The sequence below is a fragment of the Bufo bufo genome, chromosome 6 (genome assembly GCF_905171765.1).
Source record: "Bufo bufo chromosome 6, aBufBuf1.1, whole genome shotgun sequence".
Lineage (NCBI taxonomy): Eukaryota > Metazoa > Chordata > Amphibia > Anura > Bufonidae > Bufo > Bufo bufo.
In genome coordinates, this window is record NC_053394.1 from 434,201,421 (window position 1) to 434,221,645 (window position 20,225).

Here is a 20,225-nt window from a genome sequence, read left to right on the forward strand (position 1 = left end):
TCCCCAACCAGCTCTGGCAACTATCTTTATTTGGTATCTTATTTGTTAAGACTGCAGTGCCACAGATTACAGGGACTCACCTCATTATACATGAAGATTCCTAATGACTAGAGATCTGGGAGATGTTCTACAAACCTTTTAGACTTTGGTTTCTTGGTAACAGACTTAATGTATAGATGTGAATTTATTTTAAGTGACATTCTATTGGTTCACATGGGTAAGGTACATGTGATATTTGTAGAGAGATAAAGTTGCTGCATGTATGATATTGATCCAAGCCATTGACCGGTATGGCTTAGTAGACCAGGCCGTTCTCAGAGCTTCATCTGCAGACTAGTTAGGTAGCTTCACATGAAGTTTGGTATGATATTTTTGTTGTCTGGGCTCTAATATTTCAAGAACATATAAGTGAACAATTTAGAATGTATTTTTATGAATAGAGACTATGAGAATATGTATACCCACCAATCCGAATCTAAAATACAGGTAAAAATACAGGTCCTTCCAATGTGTTACATCAGTGGGTGCGGAACCACAGTGTCAACCAAACAGCTATTCCTAAGAGCGTTATCCTAGTAGTCCAGTCCCTACACAAGGATCTGGACTTCACTGCAAGGAAGCCACTAGGCCCCTACCTTCTGGAGTAGTCTCTGTGCAGTTGACAGTTGACTCATGCTGGTCAGAGACAACAGTGCAGAACACTGAGGGACCAGCCAAAACCGTAGTCAGGAACAGCCAGTGGCTAGCGAAGGCAGAGTACTTGCAATCAGATAAACAGGCTGAGGTCAGGGCAGGCAGAGTATTTGAATTCCAGTGAACAGTCTGAAGTCAGTGCAGGCAGCAAAGGGTCAATATGAAGATCGAGTCAGGTCAGGCAGTTGAGGTTCAATATCCAGGAAATGGGCAGAAGTCAGTACATAAGCAGACAAATCTAATACAACACATCTTTGCGGGACACTATCAAACTAGTAACTGAGGAAGTGTCTTAAGTGCCCCAAGGTTGCCAGCCATTGGCTGGTTAAGACTAGGGTGTGTGCACGTTAGCCCTTTAAGAGCAGGAGACAGCGGGTGGCTGAGTCAGCAAGCAGGACAGAGATACCCCTGCCAGCTGCACCTGCCGGGAAGAAGTGGGAGGTGGGTCTGCGGGATGGGGGGCCGGTGAGCAGAGCAGCGTTAGCCTAGGCCACCACTGTAACACAGTGTTACAGATTAACAGGATAGAAATGGAGAATCACCAAAGCAATCTCTTATTTTTACAATTTTATTTGCACCTAGAGCTAAACATATAGATTTAAATACGTAAGAGCATTACAGCAAAGCCCATATTATATGAACGTCTTCTGTAAATTATGGCGTGTCCTCTTTACTCTTCTGCTTTCTGGAATAAAAAGAAGACAAGTATTAACTCCAGTAGACACCATATACAAAGGTGCTTCATAAAGTAACTGATGATGAATCTCGTAGTTTCTACTGTCAATGCCATGCCTGATATTATCTGAACTTAGAAAAATCCAATCCCCTTAATTAATTAATGAAAAGATCTGATCTGTTCATTTGTGGAATCATAAATACAGTATTTAATCTTGTCCGTGAATCCCTGTTCCGTAAGGCTGCTGGCCATAGACGTGCGATGACTGTTGGTCAAAGCTTTCGATCTCAGCGGGACCAGGTGACCATCTGATGTACATGGCCATGCCCCAACTCTCTCCAACAGTGGATATTGTGAAAGAATTATCGGTCAGTTGAATTTCAACATGTCAGACCACTTTGTTCTCAAGAGATATACTTCTCCACCTCAGGTATCTGGCAGCAGTTTATTCCAGTCTCGCCATTGAGAAAACATGCATGCTTGGCCAAGTCAAGTGTGTATATGTAGAGGGGAGGTTTGAGAGGAACAGCTATCAGCCTAATGAGCATTATGGCTTGAGATATCTAATGCGTATGGCCTGCCTAAAAGCTTGTTTGGGTGATAGCTATCTCTTCCGACCCCCAATACACATGGCTACTCAGCCCGGCTGAGCATGCATGTGTCCTGAAGAGAGAACACCTCTGGCAGAGGCTTATTGACCAAGAACAAAAGGATCAAGTAGTTGTAATTCAGCATGTCGGATCCATATCTCCCTGATATCTGCCGTAGGGCTGGAGGCCTTATCTGCAATATATGTTTGGCCGGTCATGCCAAAATTGGTGCGTTTGACCGACATTTGTCTAAAATTAAACAGAATTAATAACATGGGACAGGTCTTCTATGAACCCCATCACACTTAGTTTAGTAATTCACACTGAGCACTCCCAAGGTTCTTCTAGACTGGACATAGGTTCTGGTAGTTATGCTAGTGGACACCACAATAAGTGTCATGTAGGTGTGATTCCATATAAACCTATTTATAGTCATAATACCCATATTAAAAGGGAGTTTTGAAACCCAAGACCTCACCTTGCCAATGTCACGGCTCTTGGCTCTTAGTTTGTTGACCTGGGATTCCGCAATGTCAGCACGTTCCTCAGCCTCTTCCAGCTCATGTTGAGTCTTCCTGAATCTGGACAGATGGACGTTGGCCTGTTCCTCCTAAATAATTAGATACAGGATTAGTTATGAGAAATTCTCATATATTTGTGTTTCATCTAAAAGAAATCTTTTCAACACAGTGGAGGCGATCTACTTACCACGTCTTCTGCTTGTCTCTTGTAAGCTTTGACTTTGATTTGCAACTTGTCAACTAAGTCCTGAAGCCTGAACACATTCTTCTTGTCCTCTTCAGACTGTAAAATGAAAAATAAAAAAAAGTTAAAACTTTTCTTGGCTAATGACCCCTGTCTTCAATATAGAAGAGGGTTGATCATGCATTTCCCTTTCCAATGTCTGTCCAGCCTGTATGAAATTCTACCCTTATATAGAACCAATGGCTCAGACATCCATATTTTCTAGAGAAGTACATTCAATTTGGGTGTATTTTATAAATGTCCCATGTGACAAGAGCTTATTAAGAAAACGCTACAAACCTGGTAGGTCAGTTCCTTGACTCTTCTCTCAAATTTACGCACACCCTTCACAGCATCAGAGCTCCTCTTCTGTTCTGCATCAAGCTCATTTTCAAGTTCACGTACCTGAAAATTCATTATAATTATCATAAATGTATTGTAAAGGCATTTCTAGACCATAGATATCTCAAAGAACTTGCTTGCATTTCACTTTAATCTTTACCTTTATTTTAACTATAACACCATTGACTCACCCTGGCCTCCAGTTTCTGAAGCTGCTTCTTGCCACCTTTCAGTGCCAGCTGCTCAGCTTCATCAAGGCGATTCTGAAGATCCTTTACTGACTGCTCAAGGTTCTTCTTCATCCTTTCAAGGTGAGAGCTGGTGTCCTGTTCCTTCTTTAGCTCTTCAGCCATCATGGCAGCCTGACAAAGTTCAATGTGACAGAGAATTATTTAAGCACATTTATTTTATTTTAATTTCTTCGTACAGTTGGGTATGAAAGCTTACATCTGTGATGGCCTTCTTAGCTTTTTCTTCTGCATTCCTGGATTCTTGGATGGCCTCTTCCACCTCAGTTTGCAGTTGAGAGACATCAGCTTCCAGCTTCTTCTTAGTGTTTATATAGCTGGTGTTCTGGTAGAATAAAGGGCAATTTATAAGGCAATTCTTATTCTAACATAAAAGTTGCTTAAAATTTCTGAGACAGAATGAAATCTTTCTTACCTGGGAGTGGAGCAGCTGAACACGCTCAGTGACATCCAGGAGCTCATGTTCTGCCACTTTGCGTGCACGTTCTGTCTGTTCTAGGGCAGACCTCATCTCTTCAATTTCTGCAGACATGAGATTGTTCCTCCTTTCAGAAATCGCAACTTGTTCCTTCAACTCTTCATTTCCTCTAATTGCATCGTCAAGATGCAGCAGGGCATCCTAAGTAAGAAATTATTCAGTAAGTTACCAAATGGGTCATCTTGTCTTAAATTCCAGCTGCATTCATCCTTAAATTTTATACCTTCAGTTGTCCCTGTACGTTCCTGAGTTGTTTCTGGGCTTCTGCGGCCTGGCGGTTGGCATGGCTTAATTGTATCTCCATCTCATTAAGATCTCCCTCCATCTTCTTCTTCAGTCTCAGAGCATCATTCCTGCTTCTGATCTCAGCATCCAAAGTGCTCTGCATGGAGTCCAAGGCTCTCTGGCTGTTTCTCTTTATTTGCTCAATCTCTTCATCTTTTTCTGCAATCTTTCTATCAATTTCAGATTTGATTTGTGTCAGCTCAAGTTGTACTCGGAGAATCTTAGCTTCTTCATGCTCCAGTGATGCTTCAGCTTCTTCTAATGATGACTGTAGCTCAGACTTCTCCTGCTCTACTGTTTTCTTGGCCTTTTCCAGTTCGTGGACAGTTTTTCCTGACTCTGCAATTTGTTCTGTCAGATCTGAGATCTCCTCTAAATAAGAAAATTATAATAATAATTATCCAATTATCTACTGCTTTGCATAATCTTTAAGATATTCATAAAATGGTTAAATATGATGACTATGAAGACCTGGTGGGTTCAGGTTTCATTAAAGCGATGCTGCTGATGTATGAAGACTTTAATGGGAAAAAAAGTATGTAAATTAACTCCCCTTCAGAAAGAATAGACACCCATCCATTGACAGACTTTTGGGGGTTCTTGCCTCCTGTCAGTACAGATAGGGCTACTGGTTGTCTGGATGAGATACAAACCGATAAATTGCTCTGTACTCATAAGGGCCAACCATGAATCAACAGTTTTCTTCTTTCTGGAGGAGAGCTGATTTGCAATACCATTATTCTCATTCGCATGTTTGCTTACGTTGGAGGTTCTTGTTTTCTCTCTTCAGAGTCTCAAGCTGGTCTAATGCCTCTTCATATGAGTTCTTCATCTTGAAGACCTCAGTGCTAAGTGACCTTGACTCTTTCAGGGAAGCCTCTAATTCAGCCTGAGCCTCCTCATATTTTTGCTTCCATTCTGACAGCACCTGAATGTTGAAAACATTATTAAAAAGGAGTCGAACAGCATACTGCCTAATTTCAACCTGAAAACGACATGGTGGACAAACCTTGTCAAAGTTCTTCTGCTTTTTATCAAGGGCTGCACAGGCTGAATTTGACCGTTCTACATCCACCATCAGGTCCTCAACTTCACATTGAAGCCTTGTTTTGGTCTTCTCCAGAGAGGCACATTTTGAGTTCACAGCCTCAATCTGTTCCTCAGCTTCTTGGAGGCGTTGAGCAAGCTTTTTCCTGTCACACAAAGAAATCCATGACTAAGTGCATAAATAAATTACTTTTATTAAAAAAAATTATCAAATAGGATCTACAAAGTCATTTTGAATCCTCTGTCCACCTAGACCTGACAACAGATGTGTCACTAGGACCATAATAATCAATTATTTGTAAATTGGATATCAACTTTTTAGTATATGAGCTGTATATTGATTGTGGAACCTACTTGGCTTCTTCCAGTTCTTCTGTGCGCTGGATGGCATCTGTCTCATATTTTGTTCTCCATTGTGAAACCTCGCTGTTGGCCTTGGAAAGAGCACGTTGAAGTTCTCCTTTGGCTTCCTGTTCCTCTTCATATTGTTCCCTGAGTAGGTCACAATCATGGCGGGCAGATTGCAGACCGTGAGCCAGGGCATTCTTGGCCTTTGAGAAAATAACAAACATAAATGTTGAAATGTAATTGAGTGATATAATTCAGCCCAAGAAGGTCACCCGTCATGTTGAACTTGGTGTCTGCTCTATAATGTGCTGCCTGCAGCTCAGACACCACATTCAATGTGACAGGTTCTTGTTGAAAGTTCTGTGTACCTTTGTCTCCTCTTCCAGATGCCTCTTCAGCTCTTCAAGTTGCTGTGTGAAAGCTTGTTTCCCTCTGGTGAGCTGGGAAACTAATGATTCTTTCTCTTCAAGCTGGCGACTGAATTCACCTTTGTGCATAAACAAACAGCAACACAATTGGTGCATGTGGTATTATATACAGTTATGTCCCCCTCTACCACTGAGAACATTTAATTAAGGGCTCGTTCAAAAGGTTGCTATCGATATCACAACTAGGTGTCCATAGAGACATAGGGGGTCATTTATTATCCAGAAATATGCCTATATTAGGTGTATTTCTGGCGCAGATTGCTGTTATTTGCACCGCAGTCAGCAACTTTTCCACGCTCACACCAGGTCTAAAAAAAGTTGACAGGAAAGGGGATGGTCCGGCCGGTCCGTTTCATTCATTATTTTCTTCTCCTGTTTTAGGGTTTATTCACACGTCCGTATGAATGGGTCCGGATGCGTTCCGTAATTTTGTGGAATGGTGCGGACCCATTCATTTTCAATGGGGCCACAGAACGGAAGTGCGGATGCGGACAGCACACAATGTGCTGTCCGCATCCGCACTAACGTTCCACAGCCCCGCAAAAAAATAGAGCATGTCCTATTCTTGTGCGCAGACACGGACAAGAAAAGGCATTTTTGGGGTGCCGGTTTGTGTAGTCCGGTGTTTTGAAGATCTGCAATTTGCGGACCGCAAAACACTTGCGGACGTCTGAATGGACCCTTAGGCGTAGAAAATGGTCTAAATGTAAGACTGGTAGGAAACTGTCATTACATTTAGACTGGCACTGGATATGTTGAAGTTATGTAGAGGCCAGCGCCTCATAACTTTGGCAGATCCTCCGGCAGCTTTATTAAGACTGGCGTCTAAAACGCCGGTCTTAATAAATGACCCCCGTAGTTTATAGAGACACATGGTTTAAATAATTCCCAACAGAATATAGAAGATTTGTGTTTTATTGTTTAAAGCGGGTCATCTCGAAACAATCACCTCAAAATCTGTTGAGCCAAGGGGAAAGGCAGACAAGGACACATCTGTATGTGAAGCTAAATAAGAAATATTAATAAGAATAAAGATTATTACCATTTTCAGTCTGAAGACGAGCTCTCTGCACATTTATGTCATTGATTACTCTAAGATGCTCTTCTTCCTTGGTTTTAATCTCACTATATTGGTCCTCAAGGGTTCTGCACATTTTCTCATAATTTGCCTGTAAAATAAAAGATATATTCAAGACTTCTTATTTAGGCAAACCTAAACAAAGGTTTTCCATCCTATGACCAAGGATACTAGGATTAGTAGTATCGCTGGAACATCCTTCAAATTATGCCATGGTCTTCACTTACTTTGGATTTGGAGACAGATTCCATGTTGCTGGCAAGGTCATCAATCTCCATCTTGAGTTCACTCTTCTCTTTTTCCAGTTTCTGTTTGACCCGCTGCAGATTATCAATTTGCTCCCCATACTCTGCTGTACTATCGGCATGCTTCTTTCGGAGAGCAGCGGAAGTAGCTTCATGTTGTAAAGTGGCTTCTTCCAGGTCACGGCGCATCTTCTGGAACTCAGCCTCACGCTTCTTGTTCATCTCAATCTGAGCAGAGGTTGCACCACCAGCTTCCTCCAGGCGCTCACTGATCTCCTCAAGCTCTCTTGAGAGGTCGGAGCGCTGCTTCTCAGCCTTGGCGCGAGCTGCACGTTCTGCCTCAATCTCCTCCTCTAATTCCTCAATACGAGCCTATTGTTTCAATTGAAAACCAAAGTATAGTATAAAGAGATAGGAAACATGAATGCCACCACACACACACACAAAAGAAATATGTAAATTTGTACCTGGAGCTCCTTAATCTTCTTTTGTAATTGAGCTGCCAGAGCCTGTTCATCTTCAATCTTACCCTGGAGCTGACTGATTTCAAAGTCCTTCCTGTTTTGAGTGAAAAACAAAATACACTTAATATATTCATTCTGGTCCATGACATGTTTCTGACCGGTATTTCATTTATGAGTCTCACTTTTTAACTTTTTCATCCAGTTGCTGTCTATCATTTTCCAAATCCATTGTAGACTCCTGAGCCAACTTCAGGTCACCTTCCAGCTTCCTTTTAGCCCTCTCCATATCCATACGAAGCTTCTTCTCTTGCTCTAATGATCCTTCAAGCTGCAATATAATATACACATGAAAACTAACCATCAATAAAATGTTGTAGCCCATAATATGTTATATAACATGTGCTCATTCCACTCACATCATCTACTTGCTGCTCCAGCTTGGTTTTGGCTTTTGTTAGGGTGTTGACTTTGTCCTCTTCAGCTTGCAGATCATCCAAGGTTTGTTGATGAGATTCCTGGAGTGCTTTCTTCTCCTTGGTCAGCTTAGCAATGCTTTCATCAAGTACTGCCATTTCTTCTGTGAGATTTTTTACCTGCATTATGAGAATGTTAAAAGCAGTATTTTTTATTATAGTCTAGTTATCATAAGATCGATGATACCATACTAATTGGGTTGTCGTCTACAGCATTAATATGAGGTTAATAGAGGGCATGGAATTCTTCTCTGATCTGGAAAAATTTGCTCTCATAATGGAGAACCCATTGATGTCTATGCATTATAAGGATGCTATGGGTTTCAGTGGCTACCAAGTAATGCTTTATTTCCATAGCAGTGACATTACATGATATATGATAAAATCCTATACAGCTCTACTGCATAGACAGCTGAATGTAGGAGGACCAAGCAGTAAGGTCAGCTTGTCAGCTTGCAAGTTAATACGGAAGAGATCCAACATTCAAGATCCATATCGATTGGTCAAAATAAAGAAAAACTACAAAGAGCATCTGTCTTTTGACTTCAGTAGGAAGTTTGTAATGCTGCATTTTCCTGTGGTGGAACACCTTGAGAATTAAACACCTGTTGCCATGTTCCCCTACTCATTATCACTGTTCAATGACATCACTGCAAGGGGACATCCTGTGGGTAGTTTATTCTTAGAGAACATTCAAACAAAAAAATGGATTGCCCAATACATACAATTGACAATAAAGTGGGCAACACATTTAAACTCTGATGTACAGCAAGAAGAACCATCAATAATATGCCAATCTGGTAATATGGTGTACATGTTAGTGCATACCTTATTCTCTGTGGCATGTTTCTCCTTCTCTACTTTGGCCAATGTCAGCTCAAGATCATCAATGTCCCTTTTGAGTTCAGAACACTCATCCTCCAGTTTCCTCTTCTTGGCTGTCAGCTCAGCATTTGATTCTTCTTCATCTTCTAGCCTCTCATTAATCTCTTTGATTTTGGCTTCCAGTTGAATCTTGGCTTTGATGAGGCCTTCACATCTTTCCTCTGCATCTGCCAGGCCCTCAGATTCCTGTGATATACATTTATAAAACCAAATTAAAAACTTTGAACCAAATTATTCTTTCGAGACTCTTCTGATGAATGACTTACAGATGTAACTTGGAGCTGCAGGTCATTTTTCTCTTGGAGAATGGAGACCATCTTTTCCTCCAGCTCTTTTCTCTTTGCTTCTGACTTAACTAGGGCTTCTTTTGTCTTCTCAAACTCCTCTTTCATGTTGGCCATCTCTTTTTCAGACTCAGCACTCTTCAGGAGAGGCTTGATCTTGAAATAAAGTTTCATCCATGGCCAAGTTTTGACATTCATGAAAGCACGTATGTTGTACTGAATGCAGAAGATGGATTCTCTGGAAATAAAGCACACTTATTTAATCAACATTGTCCATAACAAGCATAAATTGCATTATTCTATGAATAAATGCAAAGCTACCTCCTCAGCATCATCTGCTGGAACTCAACCCTCATAAGGTATCCTCTGCACATAGCCTGAGTACGAGTGATCAGCTGTGCCAGCTTATCATCTCGCATCTCCTCAAGGGTACCCAACAAACCAGCCTTGAAGAAGACCTATAAACCAAAGAAGTTGATCTAACATTAAGTATTCCATAGAAAAATCTCCATAATATAAAAAGATGGAATAAAAATACCTTAGTGTGTCCAAACTTGTATTGTGTGTGGTCAATGTCAATGGATCCAAGAAGCTTCTCTGAAGCCTTTTTGCTGTCAATGAAATGACCTTCTGGAATAGCACTGGCATTTAGGACCTTGTAACTGTATAAACAAAGCATGGTATAGATTGGTTATTCATTGCTACCTGATCCTTTCTATGATAAGTAATGATTCGGCCTGTCAATAACAGCCAGAAGATGTATTTAACCCATACCGTTGTTTGAAGTCAGCATAGAGGATTCTGCTGGGAAATCCTTTCCTGCAAATCCTGATGCCTTCCAACACACCATTACACCTGAGCTGGTGCATGACCAGATGATGATCCATAGTACCTATACAGACACAAAATAGCTTGTAGAAACATAACAAGAAAATTGTTTCCTAAGTAAAACCTACAACTTCTTACCTGGGGTCTTGGTTTCATTGGGGATCAGACAACGTACAAAGTGGGGGTGGGTGCTCCTCAAGTTGCTCATCAGCTTGTTCAGATTTTCCTTTAGATATATCAGATTATACACATAAAAAATCCAATATAAAATGTAGACACAATTATATAAACCTTTGCAATGAAGATATCTATACTTACCCTGAAAAGAGCAGACACAGTCTGGAAAGAGGAACCCTTCTTCTTACCACCCTTCTTTGCACCGCCCTCTATATCACAAAGGACATCATTCAGTTTTGTTCTATTAGCATGACAACATTTGTGTGTGTGGTTGTGTTGTTAGATATGTTGTGGGTAGACATTTAATAGTACACTTGGTCACTGTGACAATACAATACCTGCTTCTGTAGCAGAATATGCGGAATACAGGAAAGACAGGAGTTTCACTGAAGACTTCTGGTAGAGCCCAATGACAGTCTCATTCAGTGGGTCCTTATTCTTCTCAAGCCAGCCGGTGATGTTGTAGTCCACAGTCCCAGCGTAATGGACCAGGGAAAAGTGAGCCTCAGCTTTGCCTTTGCCAGGTTTAGGTTTTTGGAAGTTGTTGGACTTGCCAAGATGTTGATCATACAGCTTGTTCTTGAAGGAAGTGTCTGTTGCCTTGGGGAACATGCACTCCTCTTCAAGGATGGAGAAGATGCCCATTGGCTGATGAATGATAATTAGTAATAATTACATATACTTATACTTATGTCATTAGCATGCTAAATTTTTATGAACTCCATAAAACATTGAGTTTGTACTTTAATGCATTATATTGCAGTTCAGATTATTTTCCTATTAACATAATTACATTTTATGCAGTAAATATACTACTGGTCACTACTGTATGCCTTACTATATGTATATATCATGCCTCAGAATAGTATGTCTTTTTATTTGCATTGTATACCTTCTCAATAAGCTCAATGCAGGCGGCCAAGTCCATTCCAAAGTCAATGAACTCCCACTCGATCCCCTCCTTCTTGTACTCTTCTTGCTCCAGGACAAACATGTGGTGGTTGAAGAACTGCTGCAGCTTCTCGTTGGTGAAGTTGATGCAAAGTTGTTCCAAGCTGTTGTACTGATTATAAAAAATATTTCTTAATTGTGTATTAATTATACATTACGAAGTATCTCATGTGATGTTCCATTACTTACATCAAAAATCTCAAATCCAGCAATGTCCAAGACGCCGATGAAGTGCTGTCTTGGTTGCTTGGTGTCCAGCTGCTGGTTAATGCGGATGACCATCCACAAGAACATCTTCTCATACACAGACTTGGCCAAGGCACCCACATTGTTGTTCACCTAAATGGAAGTTGTAATCTCGTCAGGTTTTGGACAATTTTTAATTAGAGGTGATTATTATAAAACGCTGGGACATACCTGTTGGACAGTTTGACCTTTGGTCACATATTCATTTCCGACTTTGACTCTTGGGTAGCACAAAGCTTTCAGTAGATCAGCTGAGTTTAGACCCATCAGATATCCAACCTTGTCAGCCACTATAAGAGAGATGAAACTCTTGTAGATAAACTAGTCATTATGCTTTACTTGATTTTCGTAACTTACAAAATTTTTGTCATGTTCCGGACATGCCTTAGACAAAGTAGGTAAGCCTCTACGGCCATATAGCAATAGATGTAATTATTACTTGAGAAAATGTAATACAGCCATTATGAAATATATTTTGGTATTTGGTACCATGAAGCACACCTAATGCTACATTTGGAAGCCATCTATTCAATCTTTTTAGGTCCAGACATCATAAATGTACAATATCCTGAACCTCTTACCTTCTGTGCCGTCAGGCTCGGCCTGCTCCTCCCTTTGCTTCTGCTTGAACTTCATGTTACCGTAGTGCATTACGGCACCTGTCATTTTGTAGATGCCGACCTTTTCATCTTGATTGAACCCGAGGATGTCAATGGCACTCTGTTAATCATAAGCACAGCATCTCTATAGCAATATATCATATCACTAGCGGGTTTCTGGGTAAACATTAGTCAAACTTACATCTGTAGCCATCAGCTCCTCTTGATCATCAATGCTGGCGACTGTTATCTCCCCTTGACTGACGAATGGGAAGTCGTATGGATTAGTTGTGATTAGAAGCATATCTGGATAAGAAATGAAAACAAATAATTGGACAGTGTAGGCGATGATGTGATCTTGTTTGGAGCATTGGGTGCACTTTTCCAGGGTGCGGTTTATGGGGGTGCAGCATGGTACGGGATTGGGTTGGTTGGGGCATGGCTTGCAATAAGGCCGGGTTTTCCAGAATATGTCTTCCATTCAAAATGATCCTGTATATTGTCTTCACTACAAGGACTTTGCAGCGAGAACAGTACAGAGGGACGGGGTTGACCAGAATTATGAACTCAGATGCCTATTACTGTTAAAGTTGCAGTTTTTCTAAAGCCTGAATTACTTCATTAAATGAGACCAAACCCCCAAATTATTCCAGACCCAAAATCTCATACCTAAGAGCTGGCCCCATAATAAAAACATCATACAAAGACGCAAAATTTATCCTCACATCCCATTACATAGACCCCATACCAGAACCATATATTCAGTCCTCAGATGAAACCCCAAAATTAGACCTTAAATCCCAAAGTTCAAACTCCCTTATCCTTGTCTCCACCTCTACCTGGAGGCCAGGTACTTTTCAACTATGAGCTCCACTTTATAGCACTTTTCAGTACGTGGGCACACTTGACGTCCTGACATGGGCCAACAGTGAGTGCACTGACAACCACAATGGGGGGAACTTATCATAAGGAGAATATTTGAAGTCAGTTTTTCTTTGAGTCTGTGTTGTACTTTATGCCACATTTATCAAATGTCTCATGTTGTTTGATAAATTTGTCTCATCCTTAAACCTAACACTTTTGTCTAGAAAAGCTCCTCCAGTTTTTCTACTCCTCCCTACCACTGGAGTCTTAATTATAAATCTGGAGTGAAACTCATTAACATAGCTAACACATCCACTTTTACAACCACATTACAAAACTGGAATGGGTGGTGTAAAAATGCAAAAAGTTGCAACATGTTTGCGCAAGCCAGTGCAAAAAGTCGCAAAAGCCCTATTTTTCTCCTTTTATAAACCAGAATTCTGGAGAGAAGAACAATAAATGAGGGCCAATGTCCTGATGTTTCCAGAGTAAGGATGTAATTTGGGGCTGTGCATGGAGCTAAAGAGGAGCCAGGCCTGTAGACGCTGGGAGAAGGAGAGGTGAGCCTTGGGTTTTACAGGATGGGGCCAAATCTTTACCAGGATTACCCTCAAAAATAGTCACAGTCCAGGCAAATTGAGGACTGTTGGCAACTATTCATTTCATTCTTAGTATTCATCAGTGGATTTGTGGTTTGGGCAATTATTCTAGTACAGAATAATCCTTAAAATTGGATTGCTTCTGTCTCTACAAAAATTGAAGAACACCTCTTACCGATCAGCTCTGGTCTCTTGTTGGACATGATCTGGTAGAAGATATGGTAGCTCCTTTCTGCAGACAGCTGGAATGTCACTCTGGACTTTTCCAGTAGATCTGATAAAATGATGAAAACAAATCTTATAAAAAGTTCAAACCCACAAATATGAATTGTTTTGTTTAAACACTGGCCTCAACTTACATGTTTCAATATCAGCAGAAGACAGCTTTCCTGTGGTACCAAAGTGGATTCTGATGAATTTACCCTAAAGTTTTTACGGGAGCAAAAAAAATGATATTTTTATTTCCTGGTCATTTTGTGGCAGTGGTTCCTTCATTACAATGACTAGTGTGGAACTTACAAAACGGGAGGAGTTGTCATTTCTGACAGTCTTGGCATTACCAAAAGCCTCCAGCAATGGGTTAGCCTGAATAATCTGGTCTTCAAGGGTCCCCTGTACGAGTAGAAAAAAGAGAATACTAAGATACATATAGGAGAACATAACCAGACCTAGCTCATACTGTACAGGTGAAAAATCATTCCTCAGTTACCAAAATAATAAAGTTACAGAAAGTCAACTTACCTGGATTTTTCCAGCGGGCTGGGCCTCCTTCTTCTTTGGGTCACCAATAGCGGCAATTGTTGCGAAGTACTGGATGACACGTTTCGTGTTCACGGTCTTCCCGGCACCGGATTCTCCACTATGGAATGCAGAAGGGGTTAGCTTCATAGTCATGAATCCATTACCCAGATGGCCCCAGTCCTAGGCAAGTTATCTGCCCTTCTTTTAACCCTTCAAGAACCAGCTATTTTCCGTCAATGCAGTTTATGAGGGCTGTTTTTATGTGGAATGAGTTGTATTTTTTAGTGACAACATTTTGGGGTACATACAATGTATTAAAGGGGTTGTCTCACCTCAGACATTGGTGGCATATCGCTAGGACATGCCACTAATGTCAGATAGATGTGGGTCCCACCTACCACTCCTACAGTATCTCCAGAATGTGGCCCCCCGAAGTGAATAGAGAACAGCTATTTCCGGAAGTCCCACAGAGGTGAATGGAACGGTGCCCGTACTTGCGCGGTGCACTCTCCTTTAATTTCTATGGGACTTCCGATAGAAAAATGCAGCTCATGTGTGGTGCGCTCTTGTTCACTTTTGGGGTCCTGTTCTAGAGAAACATGCGGGTCCCAAAGCGATATTCCACCAATGTCTGAGGTGGCACAACCCTTAACTTCTATTATTATCCACGGCATCACAAGAATGAGGGTCCCCTGTCCCCCTTTCCTCCTCAATGCACCCAATGAGTATGAACATAAATGGGGCATCTGCTGAGGATGCACGCAGCCGCTCCATGCATTGTCTATGGGCCTGCCAGAAGGAAGCCATCTACAACACTTTGCTGTCTACTTCAGCCCTAGTGAGTTGAATGGAGCAGCAGTACACGTGTTTGTCTGCCACTTTATTCAAGCTCCTCACTGCAGGTTGGACTCCCAAATATCATACATTTGTCTCCAATCCTGTGGCTAGGCAGTAAATGTCAATTCTGGAAATGCTCCTTCAAATTCATTTTTATTCTTGCCCCCTAGGGGACTGATGCAGAAGTCTCTCGATCACTTGGAATACATATTATTATTGTCTGTAGGTTTTATACTATGGCCTACTTGACAAATGCTTATGGCCAACCTTGGGGCTTTAGTTAGGTCCATGACTGCCATGGTAACCCAATGGTGCCCCATAATCACAGAGCGGGGAACTGATGGGCTGACAGAAGAAACCCCTTCATGCCATCAAACACCTTAAAAGACATGGTCGGTATTGACTGCAGTATCTAAAGGGTTTACCAGCTAAGATGAGAACTTTTCCTGATTGCATTGTGGACTAGGTTGTCAATCCCCACCGGACTCTAGTGGTGATTACACGAGCACAGCTTCTGTGCCACTACGATAGTATTAGAGACATGGACAACATACTCACGTGATCAGGATAGACTGGTTGTCCCGATCTAAGATATAAAAAAAAAAAATCTATTAGAAGAAGACAGAAATAACATCTGCCACCATCCATCGAGCCGCTTAAAGGAATTGTCAAAGGCTCGGAACAGTGTAAAATAAAATAAGTCCTCCTCAGCCTTATGGGATCCCCAGCGTTCCTGTTCTGAAGGTTCCTGTTCCGCGAATGTTTCTACTTTCTGGTCTCTCTCGAAACACAGGAAATGTCAACCCGGCCAAATCGCTGGCCGCCACATTGACCTGACTCGAGAGGGACCATGAAGTGGAGATCAGAAAGGGACTGGGAAACATTGGAATGGGATCATTAAGGTGAGCATGACTTATTTTATTATTTTATGCTGGCCTATACTGCTAAGAAAATATAATGGCTGACAACCTCTTTAACCTAAACCGAGCTTCACAAAGGAAATATGACATATTAAATGTCGACATGTTCTTGAAAGGGAAACCCCTTGTCCTTCAGGATTATCAGAGCTAATTAACACTCACCAGTCAACATGAACTGATAGGCGTTATCAGAGATGGAGAAGATGTGTGGTGGGGCCTCCTGACGCTTCTTGCCTCTGTATCCAGCCACCACCTCAGGGTTGTACACTGGCAGCCACTTGTAGGGATTGACTGTGGCACAAAAGAGTCCAGAATAGGTCTACAAAAAGTAAAACAGGTATCATTATGCTGGTTTCTCACAATTTGCAATAAAGAAGACTATTTAAGGACATTTTGCGTGACTTTGAGTGTAGGCCAAAAATCTTACGTTTTCTCCTGTAATTGCAATGTTACAGTGGAAAACTTTAGTGCAGGAAAAGTGTATAAAATTATAAAGTCTCTTGTCCAGTTGAAAGACAAAAATAAAAAAGCAAGTCATTTAAATAAAAAATATACATAAAATACCCCAAAAAATGTCCGTGCCCCAAACAATCCTTATTGTAACACTAGCTCTGACCCAGTTAGCCTATAATATATCAAAATTAATGGTAGTAAAAAAGTTTAAAAAAAACTAAACCTATCTTAGGGTAACACAATATGATTACTAGGGATGTGCGAATTTCATATTCCAATTCCGTGACGGAATGCTTCATTCCGTCATAATAGAAGTCTATGGCCTGCATAACAGATCCGTCCAGTTTTCGTTATGCTGGAGTCCTCTCCTGCATAACGGAAATGGGACGGATCCGTTATGCAGGCCATAGACTTCTATTATGATGGAATGAATAACGGAATGCCTCTAAAGGCATTCTGTCACGGAATTGCGTTATCGTCCGTGGTAACAGAATCCATAACACAATTCAGTAAATGCCACAACCCGAACCCGAACTCGAATTTCAAAATATGAAATTCGCTCATCCCTAATGATTACCATGAGCTATTAACTAGAATGTACAATAAATGTATTTTTTTTTTACTATTTTTTCAATCTATACACCTAAAGATCAAAAGGGCAAAGTCATGTGTAAAAAAAACTATACGATAAGAAACCTGCATAAGTCATGCAAAAATGGCACACAATCATTTCAATAGCCAACATACAAGAAAGGTAAGGCCTGTAGGCCTTGTGCACATGACCATGTCCATACTGAGGTCCACAAATACAGAAACCTTCTATGTGCATTCTGCATTGTTTTCACTCTAAACGAATTCTGGTTCTATAATGTAATGGACGGTGGAACTGACCTACAGATGCAGACAGCCATAGAAACAAATGGATCCATGTGGATTGGGCACAGATAAAATGGTCGTGTGCATGAGGCCTTAAACTAATACCTACTAAAACCGCGCCTGACTCTAAACAACTGAATAGGTGACCACCATTTTGTCTTTTTGTACACGACAAGCTCCCCCTCAATCATCTTGACCGCTAGCCTGAGGCTATACAAAGACAAAACTGATTTCAGAGCTAGCTACATGAGTACTCAATCATTTTCTGCTTAACTATATGTCCTTAACGGGGTTTTCCACGATTTTCATATCGCTAGGCCATGAATGTGTGATCGGTTTGACTCCCGGCACCCCTCCCCCCAGGCCTGTGACGTCACCTTCATCCTTTACATGGCTTAGGTGCAGCTCAGTCACATTTAAGTGAATGGGGCTGAGCTGCGATACCAAGCATGGCTCGGGTATGATGAACAGCGTTGTGCTTGGTAAGCTGTAAGGAGGCGGCGGCACTCAACAGAACGCCGAGGCCTCCTCAAACAGCTGATCAATCTGATATAGATGAAATAGATGAAGTCCCTTGGGCCCACCAAAGGAAATGATTCTGAGGTTCCACCCTCTGTGTATGTAAGACCTTAAGGGTCCTGTTTTATTAGATGTCTGACCCTATTGATGACCTGTCTTGAGGATAGTCCACCAATATCAAAATCTCGGAAAACCCCTTGACTCTGTAGTACCTACCAACGATGGCCCCGGTATCAATAGAGATGAACACTTACGTAGATCATCCAGGCTGCATAACGCTCTTTGAGGTTATACAAGACGGCAGGTTCATTCAAGTGGGTCATCATCGCCATGTCTTCAATTTTATCGTACTTTGGAGGGTTCATGGGGAAAACTTCATCTTCCTTCACTGTTACAGTCTGTACCGAAAAATGGAAGAGCGGTGGGATGTCAAGACTTACAGATTAAGAAGAAGTAGCTGCTCTTTTCTATGTCATGGAGTTCCTTTAAGGTAGAACTTACGGTGTTGTCTTCTTTCTTTACGGTTACTTTCCCTCCATCTCGGCTCTGTATAACTCCTTTTACATACATCACCTTTGGGTCAATTACAAAGTAAGATGTTTTGGCATCAAATGGGCGATTTTGGGCCTCAATCCTCTCTTTCTCTGACTTTCGGAGGAAATGAGCGGCCTCGCCAAAAATGGCCATCTCGGAGTCGCTACTCATGTTTGCTGTTCCTGTGAGACGAGGGAGATAATATACAATTATTTTGTACACTTTTACTTCACAATTTTGCACCTTCATGCAGCCTTCGAGGGAATGATCACAAATATTAACTGTGGCTTCTGCTCCACTTTTATCACATTTAGTGGTGATAAATGGTGGTCAGTTTTTAGTTCACTACTCTACAATACCATACATAGGGGCCATAATTAACATTATTTTATGAGACACGAGCAACCCAGTGAAATATTTTCATTCTCAGCCCCCTCCTAAGGAGTCCTCCATCGGATTATGGCCCCACTTTGGTCAAGGCATATATTTAACTTCTAACCTAACAGGCACATATCTTTCTTGATATATTTATCCAAAAAGGTCAAGAGATTTTTTTGGATAACATTTCTTGGGACAAATAGACCTTATATAACAAAATGTTGTTATTAATCCCAAGCTGTGAGAAGGTCTGACCATGTTGCCCATGTCTCCAATTATTATTGACCTACCTTTGGCACTTTTTCAAGATGTTAAAATGAGAACCGCACAATGACAGGAAAATGAAGCTAAAAAAATGAGAAAAAAAATGTAAGATTAGATTTGGATCCTCTACGTGGTCTCCAGCCTGGGTGTTTCCGGCGCTTGCAAAAGGTCAAGTCCTCCTTTTGTGAGCTTTACTTCTACAACAATCAATCAAAACAATTCATGCTGAATTGTAAGGAGCATCTTGGTCTCTTGAGACCAACAGCAATTTCCTAATCTGTTGGGCCAACACAAAGAGATGAAGTTTCAGCAGTGGCCTACACCTGTAGACTCTTGGCAACTAAATATTCAGTAAATATTGGTGAAATCGAGTCATTTGAGGTATGGAGCCTCGTGTATGTCACGTTTCCATCCAACCCAATGCAGTCAAGGACACCCTCCCCTCCCTGTCCAATCTGATTGTAATGAACATGCTATCACTGAAGCAGTGTTAGGAACATGGGTGCGAATATCTGATTAAATTCTGCATCCAAATGCCAACAGTGGTCTAATGACAAGAGACAACTAGAAAGGGTAGGGTCAGCGTAGAACCCCCCCACCGCCTTCCTTTCTTAATTTTTTTCCCCCCTTACAGGCCCTAGATCAATGGCGGGCCTATGTCAGAAAATACATAATGCAACATGGGGGAAGTTTCACTGACAGGTTCTAAACAGTGAAAGCACTGATGGCTCATAGGACAAAGTAGAGACGTAGAGTCTACCGGATACGTAAGCAGTCTAACGGTGGTACGGACTGTTTTCCGGGCTTCACCTTCTTGTGACTTTATAGAAAAAAAAAATCTGAGAAAATCTACAATAAATTCCATGGATTGGGGAGTCCTAGAAAAAGAAGCGCTGGGAAGCTGAATACAATCCAGGAGGATATCCACAAGGTGACGCCCGCTTACCTCTAGGTGCAGAGCCTGAAGGATGACCATCAGCCTTCACCCACCACTTTTATACTCACCCAACTGCTAGGCCAGCAGGTTTGCGCTCTATATTTGGTAAATCATTCTGCAGCTGTAAAAATGTGTTGAGGCTGAGATTTCGCGTCTGTTTAGGGACGGCGACGTATAATTGGCAGAAGTTTACA

At 41.4% G+C, this 20,225-nt stretch overlaps 1 protein-coding gene across 1 annotated transcript in view; it reads right to left on the reverse strand.

The window, feature by feature from the left end:
* Positions 1-1,245: 1,245 nt before the first annotated feature.
* The window catches only part of LOC121005828, a 55,658-nt gene continuing 36,678 nt past the window's right edge, over positions 1,246-20,225 (reverse strand). The window contains 37 exon segments of the mRNA XM_040438589.1: positions 1,246-1,378; positions 2,438-2,569; positions 2,668-2,763; positions 3,004-3,108; positions 3,237-3,407; positions 3,493-3,618; positions 3,709-3,912; positions 3,995-4,428; positions 4,819-4,984; positions 5,066-5,249; positions 5,458-5,654; positions 5,820-5,938; positions 6,922-7,048; positions 7,185-7,574; positions 7,670-7,760; positions 7,849-7,994; positions 8,083-8,259; positions 8,968-9,210; positions 9,291-9,546; positions 9,630-9,766; positions 9,847-9,970; positions 10,083-10,200; positions 10,275-10,362; positions 10,455-10,522; positions 10,652-10,961; positions 11,206-11,376; positions 11,454-11,800; positions 12,092-12,230; positions 12,312-12,415; positions 13,748-13,846; positions 13,932-13,995; positions 14,092-14,184; positions 14,314-14,431; positions 15,709-15,736; positions 16,233-16,389; positions 18,173-18,316; positions 18,420-18,634. Of these exon segments, the coding sequence (XP_040294523.1) occupies positions 1,364-1,378; positions 2,438-2,569; positions 2,668-2,763; positions 3,004-3,108; positions 3,237-3,407; positions 3,493-3,618; positions 3,709-3,912; positions 3,995-4,428; positions 4,819-4,984; positions 5,066-5,249; positions 5,458-5,654; positions 5,820-5,938; positions 6,922-7,048; positions 7,185-7,574; positions 7,670-7,760; positions 7,849-7,994; positions 8,083-8,259; positions 8,968-9,210; positions 9,291-9,546; positions 9,630-9,766; positions 9,847-9,970; positions 10,083-10,200; positions 10,275-10,362; positions 10,455-10,522; positions 10,652-10,961; positions 11,206-11,376; positions 11,454-11,800; positions 12,092-12,230; positions 12,312-12,415; positions 13,748-13,846; positions 13,932-13,995; positions 14,092-14,184; positions 14,314-14,431; positions 15,709-15,736; positions 16,233-16,389; positions 18,173-18,316; positions 18,420-18,634 (5,903 nt within the window). The 3' untranslated portion in view covers positions 1,246-1,363.